General features: G+C 37.6%; 1 protein-coding gene across 7 annotated transcripts in view; it reads right to left on the bottom strand.

Annotated features, from left to right (window-relative positions):
* Positions 1–838: 838 nt before the first annotated feature.
* The window catches only part of KCNK2 (potassium two pore domain channel subfamily K member 2), a 129,759-nt gene continuing 122,057 nt past the window's right edge, over positions 839–8,540 (bottom strand). For 6 of the 7 annotated variants that reach the window (XM_085576071.1, XM_085576070.1, XM_021547591.3 and 3 more), the window contains one exon: positions 839–6,046. In XM_085576071.1, the coding sequence (XP_085432197.1) occupies positions 5,729–6,046 (318 nt within the window). In that variant the 3' untranslated portion in view covers positions 839–5,728. The remainder of the gene's footprint in view (positions 6,047–8,540) is intronic. The other variant, XR_014954022.1, reaches the window with a different exon arrangement.

Here is an 8,540-nt window from a genome sequence, read left to right as displayed (position 1 = left end):
TTTTGCAGAAAAAGCAAAATCCACATGAAGCAGACCTGTCACTGTATAAAAGCCAAAATCAGCAGTACAGTGATGTATCTTCTCATGTTCCCAGAAGAAAGTTTTCAACATATAAGTTCTAGCCACTCAGCAAGGTTAGTCTCAGTATCCCCTGAGCAAAACAAGACTAAAATACATCTTTCACAGCAAGTGTATTGCTCAGCAAAACTTCTCAGAACACCCTGTTTAATTTGAAGGATCAAATTAATAGTGAAAGGAAAAGAAATGGAGTTAACACTATACTGCTGTTTAAGGACTCATCTCAGGCTGTTGATTATTTTCTGAAGAATATTGTTATTTAGCTAAAGACAAATAGTACATTCCCATCAGGATCTCCATTGTATGTCTGTTATATGCCTTTCTCTGGAGGATGAAGATCTGGCTGCATATACTTAGTATTGAGAATTAGCTATTATTTACAATTGAATTAACACAGTGAATCCTTCTAAAGGAGTTTCTCACTAAGTACATTTGTTTGCCAAAGTCAAACTAGAGATGTCTGTATAAACACTCTTGTGACATTCCCAGAAAAATCAGGGCACCCAGAGAATTTAATGAATGTTACTACTGATAATTGGTAACAGTGCAGGCAGAACAGAATACTTTAGCTTTAACCACTAAGAATTCTAATACCAGCAGCCCAATCATAGTGTATTGATCACAAACCATGAAGATGAGTTGGTTTCTTCATCATTATCTGACTTCAGCAACTATGGTAGGAAAACAGCTAATATTCAGAAATAACTAAAACAGGCAATCAATAAGGTATTATTTATTACATCACCAGTGCTGATAAATTGTTATAATTCATAAAAAGTTGTGAAGTTTATTGATTTTCTAAGATACTGACTTAAAATTGAGCAATATTTTCAAATCACTGAGTTTACATGAAACTAGACTCATTATACCAAAGTGGGTTTTTTAGACAATTTAAGATACAACAACGTCAATACCTATTAAAGGCACAAATATATCTGGTCCAGAACATAAAGCTGCATGTGCTACTATATTAGTTGTTATGCATGAAGAGGACTTATTGTTCTACAATAAGTAATGTACCTGTTTACAAGCCTATTCAATATATTCCTCTGAAACGTCATAAAAGCATGATAAACAATGGCCTAAAATTGAAAAACTCAGGTTTTCTAAGTGCAATAAAACTATACCTATTGATTCTCACAAAAGCTCTTTACAATTGTAGCAATAATTTGGCAAAGCAAAGAATACTTGCTCAAATGAAAACCCTGACATTTTAAATTTCCATGTAGCTCAACAGCTTGTTATTTCCAATAACAGCAAATTAGCATCTTGTCTACTTTTCCCAAAAGAAACACTTTATTCACTATAAGATTACGTTGTTCATTTAAATCTGCAGGGCAACAGAAAAAAAATACAAAAAAAAAACCAAACAAAAAAAATTAAGTGACGAAATAATTAACACCGGAAGTCATGCAAAATGCATATTTCTCCATACATATAAAATCCTTTCCTTTCAAACAGTACTGCAGGGTAGGAAAGAAAAGTTAATTATCACATAACTGTATGACAGGAATTTATTAGAAGCATTACTGCTGTATTTCAACACTGTAGGTAGTTTCCCTGACAGGAAAATCTCCTTCCCAGGAATTAGTTATAAATGTGCATCCACTTTTGATGTGCATGTAGCTTTGATTTTGAAAGTAGTGCAGCCTCCTTTCTTCTTCTGCAGGGTGTGTTGTGTTCCTCTTTAGAGGTCCTTGGTGTAGGAATAATGCTGGAGGAGCAAGAACTCCAAAGAGACGTACAGATCTCCCATCTGCCATCATGGTCTCACAGTGTGACCTAAGGAAGGTGTGTTTCAGGTCAAGAGTGAAAACTTTAGAGGTTTAGCTTTTCTGTGGATCTGTTACCCTCAAGCTTTCCTTCTATGAATCAGGAAGAGGTGGAGAGGGAGAGACATGGCTGGGATGCTCATGAGATTCAGCAAGCTTCTGGGTTTGATCCTTCCATGCTTTTCACTGCACCTCAAAGCTCCCAAAATATTACACCAAAAGGGGAGAGGCAGCTTGGGGCTACAAAGCACATGGAGGGGATGCCAAAGTTCTTGTCTGGTACTCAAGCAAGAATGGGGTACGGTACAAATTCTCTGCAACTTGATCTCCCTGGCTCTCATGCCAAAAATTGAAGGTTTCATCAACATAGATACTCTATCAGGTACAACACACCAAAGAATACAAAGGAAAAAAAAAAAAGGCAAGAGTATCACAGCCAAGAGTAAACAATAGAGATCACCTCTAGCTACCCCTTTAAGATATTTCAAATTGTTTTTTTTAATGAAGTGCTTACTGTAGTACTGAGAAATAAATTGTTCTGTTAGGTGGCATATGTCTTTATAGATTCTTATATGCCACAATTTGTCTCTCATCCAGAAGGCATCTTTCCAATGCCTTTTTTTGTTGTTTTCAATGTACAAGAAAACAGCCTCTTACCATTTTTCACAAGCTTGCTTAAGTACCAAGCATATTAGTAATCTGAAATGCATCCAGGTATGGGTGACAGAAAATAAGATACAAATGGATCCTAATTCATGCTTAGGTAGCTCCATATTTGGAAGGGAAAACAAGCTATGCAAAATTTCCTGAGGCAAGAAAGATAGGTTTTTAATACCAAAATAAATTCTTCTAGGAATAAAGAGAAAAATCTTTGAGTTCATCAGGTATTATAAATTGACTGAGAGATCCTCAGACTTTGTGGTCTATCACTGTATGTGGAGAGGGAAGAAAAAAATTTCTAGTAACTTTAATGACACTGGACATGTTTGGATCATAATAACTCTACATATTTATACCATCTGAACTGTGGCATCTTTTTTCCTTCAATTATTAAACCTTCAAATAAAGGATTTTTTTTATTATTTATACTTTGTTCCCTACAGGTAAATCTATTTTGATAAGGGGGTATAATATAAATCTGTCACAAAAGTGAAAAAATAAATATATATATCAATTGACAGAGATATTTTTTTTTCCCAGAGATCATATTCAAAAAAAGCAAACAAAAACTGAATGGGTTTAAGTATCCATACTTACATTTCAAACATTGCCACAGGATCTCTAAAAATATGCTCTTTTCAATAAGTCCTGAGACTCTTTAAAATGAAAGAAACCACAAAGCCCAGCACTTCTGTGGGTTGGTAACAGGAAACAAGGCTTTAACCTAAGATAGCTCAGGGAATCAAGGACAATAAATTTTGAACATTACCTGTCATTTTCTGAAAAATCAGATCCAAAAGAACTAAAACACACCCCACATACATAAGATTGAAACAATACAAAACCCGTAGTCTTCCTCACCACCAGGCTCCTGTGGGCTCTCATTCCCTTGGCCAAGACCTAATTAAAGAGGCTGCTGTAAAATATTCACCATAGAAAAACTGCTGCAGTATGGAAGGTACTGTGCTTCGAGGTGCTTGTTCACACACTCTGCAGGCAGAAAGGCACCAGCAACCACAGGAGTACCAGCAGCACAGAGCCCCCTGCACCTCCCCCAGGCCAAGGATGGAGAAACTGCCTGAAGCTCTGTAGCCTACAATGGAAGAAACTGAATCCTGATGAGTTTTTGAAAAACAAAATGGCAAGAAACACAATTTAAGGTATGACAACTAAAGAGCATAGTTTTTACTATCAAGGAAAAAAAATAGTAATTTCTGTGCTGGGTAAATCAAGCCTTTATTGCTAAACCAGCTTAAATTAAAGCAGGTGGCAAACTGCTATACTCTGTAACCAATGAAAGCATAAAAATCAGTTTCACAAATTATTTCTTAGCATTCCAGTTGTAGCAAGCAGGAGATTCAGGGAAACTTATTTTAATTAAAAACTTTATTTTTCATTACAATTCACAGTTTATACATGGCAAGAACCCTTGCCATGTGGACATTCAGAACACTGTGCTGGGGAGACAAGGGTCTTTGTTATAAGAGCATTGCTCGGTGATGTGCCATGGAACTTTCTTAGTTTTAAAAGCGTACTCTCTGTAAATGTTAATTGACTGATATTTACACTGAATGTACATATTAACTTATATTTATTAGAAAACAAGCTAAGCATCCAAAAAACATGAACATTCATATCTTGCATGTTATCTAATGGTCAGAGATGCTGTAAGATTTGCCACTTGAATCATGCCCAATCAGCAAAGTCCCATTCTTTTTTTAATTTACAGAGCCTAAATTTTTCTTTTAAGGCCTGTTCTATTCATTTTATGTACAGCCAGGTTACAATAGACTAACATAAGGAAAAAATGCAAAATCATCCATTCCATCCTGCATTTCTTCTGAATCTCAAATATATACCTATAAGCAAAACAGAAGGTACAAAATTAATGTGTTTTCTTAAAACCAATAAAGAAAACCCAAAGTCTGGTTTAGATCTGCTTCTTGTCAGCCTATCCTGTCTGAACAATCATTGGTATTCAGATTGTGCTATTTATCAGCTTTTCTTCATGCCTGCATTGCTATTCAGAGCCATCTCTATTTGAAATGTAGAAATCACAGTGATACCAGTTTCAATTGCATTCCCACGTTAGCCACAGCTCTGACACAGGCAGCCCACGTGACATTCAGGAAAGCACTCCACCAGGATTCCTGGGTAAAATATCATGTAGCCTCTGGGGTGACTTGGCTTAAAAAGGAAATTAAGAATCCTTTTCATACCAAATATCTGGCAGAAGGTTTATGTTTATTAAAAATAGCTGTATTCATCTGCATTGTTTTTTTGGATGTGATTATTAGAACACAGCAATTTAAAGCCTCCCCCTGCCTCTCATCAAAACAGTAATTTTTACTTGCTCTTGTCATCTACCAAATAATTTAGTGATAGATAAGCTGCAGATTTTTTTGGTACATCTGATGCAGAGAAAAACAACTGCTGAACACTGCTTGGAAAAATAAGACCTGAAAAGGGTCTGCAAATCCTACAAGTCAGCATGAATAAGTATCAGCTGGACCTGAGTAAAACAAAATGTTTCTGGGGGACAGGTTTGCAACTTTTGAAACTGCAGTGCCTTTAAATTTGGAGCTAACAACATCAATTGATGATTGTTGAGTTTTGGCATTCATTCATGCTGGTTGGTATCTTCACAACAGACACCTTTGAAACACCACCATTTCAAGAACGAAAGGCTTAAATGAAATACACTTCTCATGCAAAAAACCCAAACAAACAGAAGTTGTACAGGAACTGTAGAGGTTCTGGTTCTTCGAAAGATAAGGCACTGACCAAAATTTCTTAGGTAAAAGGCTGCATAAGAATTTCTTGCCATTTACAAATGTGTTGTAGTCCAGAAATGGTCCATTCCTAGGCTCAGTAAGGTAGACCCTGAAATTTTAAGGACTGATCCCTCAAAGCTACATTGTTACCATAAACAAGTGAGATTCATTCGTGAGGCCATATGGCACATTAGAAGTGAAAAACAGTCTGGGCAGATAAAGGCAGAAAACGTTGCTTGTTCCAGCATCTTTTGGAAACAGCAGTGCCATTCATCTATGTGTCTCTGAAGAGATGCGATGGTAACTCGGGACTGTAGGTTTTCTGTGGTACTCATGCACACATATAAAATGCTGCTAGCACTGGTCATCGACAGGGTGGAAAAAAAAAGGTGTATGGCTAGTCTAAGCCAAGAGCTTCCCAAGGACTGGGATCCAAAGTCATGGCTACTTAATGTTCTCGATCACAGCTATCTCTTCTGCTGCACAGTGCGGCGTCAAGCCATTCATGTAAATGCTGTCCGTCTTTGTCAGAGCTGGCAAGAGGTCCTTCTCGCTGGTCAGGTGGTTCACTGACAGTGTTCTCTTGCAGGGGGTCAGGTCTTGGTTGTGGTTGACGGCGAGTTCTGCAGAGAGTTTCCTTTTGATGGAGGTGGCCCGCTGGAACTTGTCGTAGATCTCCACGCTCAGGCGCCTTCGCGTCTCCTTGAACTCGGCGGTGACGTTGGCTGTCCACTCTGCAGCGTGGGCTCTGAACTCCCCAACCTGCAGCAAAAATCAGGAATGAAAAGGAAGAATTATGGCACCAAGGATTACAGACATTTTTTATCTTCAGGAACACGGAGAGAGTGCAGGGCTGCCAAAGAGCTACCACTGCCACAGGCACAAATTTCTCATGCCAGACTCACTCTTTTATTGGCAGTAGCTAAAGAAGAAATGTTGCACTAGTAAGAGTTAACAACAATTCCAAAAACACAAAAATTTTTTCTGCTGATTTATTTTTTTATTGTTATCATAGGCAGTCAGCAATACATGGAAGCTGCAGAGGCTTGACAGCTGTGCAATACCCAGCTGGTCAGGGGAATGTTGAAATCCCAACAATCCAGGCTGTGTTATGCATTGTTACTAGAGTGAGGGGTTATTTATGAGCACTTTCACTGTCTCTGGAAAGATCCTTGGGAGACTTGGCAAAGAATTCTGTAAATTCAGACGGAAAATCTTTTTCAAAGGAAACCATCAGCTGTTTGCATCCTTATTCCTGTGCTTGCTCAAACATAGCACCAACACAGCAACAGTTAAAAGTCACCTCAGTGGTATGTCTGCTTCCCAGCCTGAACCCCAAATCATCCTTATTTTTCCTCAGATATGGCATAAGGTAGACTGAGCAGATCTAGTCCGAGGTAAACTGTGGCCTGTCACTTATTTGCTATTGATATTTTTGCACTTGTATTTCAGTCAAATCACTGTTACATTAAGTGAGTTATGTAGGTAACTAAAGGAGGTGCCTTTTGTTCATATCTCATTGTAACTCAAAAGGAAATATATTGTTTCTCTTTAAATCTCTTCTCCCTCAATAGCTTAATACTGGGAAGATACAGCACAGGGAATATAGACTACTCATAAATATAACTCCAAAGTGAAGCATTCCAGGAGAATTTAACCCACATAAATTAGCCTAATTGGTACTGTTTGGTCCAGAATTTCAATCACTGGCAAACAAACGTTGACTTGGTAAGCACAGAAATTAAAAAAGAATTTACACAGAGAAATATTAGAGGCAAACCATCAAAGAAAAAGCCACAAGATTATTCATGCTTTGCAGTGCAATGGAAAACAGGAATATAATGAAGGCAAAAATTCATCAGCTCATGCAGGAGTGACAGAGTTTCAGGAAAACTTTTCCCCCTCCAGAAACAAAACAAGAAGATGTCTTTACCCAAGGGTCATTTTATTACTTTTATCTCCAGTGAATTGGACAGATGACAAATGTGGACAAAGTTCTGTTTTCTAAAACAAGAGCATTTATCTGCAATAAACAGCAGACTCACCTAGCTGAATGATTGTTAGTATTTAATTTGTGCAGCTAGGATCAGACACACTAAACTTCAGATCTGAAAATAATGAAATCTGCAATGCTGAAATATCTCAGCTGCTCCAATAATTTACTTGTAGCAAACAAGTAATAAAAATATGATAAATAGTATCAGTACACACCCTGGGGCAGTTTTTTTCCCTTTTCCTAAGCCTTACTAAAGGCAAGTTGCCCAGATCCTGGAAAATGGTTCTGTCTAGGAGAGCAAAGAGCCAGTAAACAGGTTTCTATTTTACCCTATACATTTTATATATACCCCTCACCAGTTGTGTAAGCATTTAACAAACCAGGTCTTTTGCTCAGGCACACATCTCTGGCATTGCATATGGTCACATTCAAGAGATGCTATCAGGGTTGTCTCAGCAACTTACTGGAAGATACGACCACCTTGAACTGTCTCCCCACAATATTTCAATTTTTTTTTTTTTTTTTTTTTTTTAAGTTCCCACGTGATTTCATGTTTGTTCAGGGGAGAAAATGAACTGGCCCTCTAGGACAGGCTCAAAATGTTCCTGGTGGTGGACCTGTCTTGCACAGGGCAAGCTATTCTTGGGCACTCAAGTTTTTTAGGAGAATCTTAAAACTGTAGTTGTTGGGATATCTGATGTCTGAATTATAGTGAGATTTCTTTGGGGAAGCAAGTTTATGCAGCCAGCTGAAGAACATCAATAAATGTGCCTTTGACTCATTCTAATTAAGGTGGTGTGGAACACAATTCTACCTGCCCATACACCAAAGTTGTATTGTTGGTTTATATTAAAATCACAGGAGAAAAATACAAATTGAAACATGCTGTTATTAATGCTATTGCTAAGTAGAATCAAGATGCATTAGTAGAAAAACAGAAGGAATTGGAACACATTAGGAACCAGGAGTTCAGTGCTGTTTGAACTATGAGTGCCCCAAATCACTGCTTTTGTCCCCTATTTTCACGTGAACTGAAATGCATTCAAAAATGTTACCTCTTTGAAACAAAACTCTTAATTCCATAGTACTTACAGACTCAAGCAGGGTTGTAAGAAAAGGGTTATAAGAAAAGTGACATTTTAACTACCAGTGCACATCAGTATCTTCCTTATGTAATTTGCTCTCTCCTTGATCCATAGGGACATAGCTGTAATATGTTCAGGTTCTTTCTGTCCTTAGGTTATGACATTTCAATACACT

The sequence above is a fragment of the Lonchura striata genome, chromosome 3, assembly GCF_050655825.1.
Source record: "Lonchura striata isolate lonStrDom1 chromosome 3, ASM5065582v1, whole genome shotgun sequence".
Lineage (NCBI taxonomy): Eukaryota > Metazoa > Chordata > Aves > Passeriformes > Estrildidae > Lonchura > Lonchura striata.
Note: the sequence above shows the minus strand (reverse complement) of the source record. Positions and strands in the feature narration are given on the sequence as shown.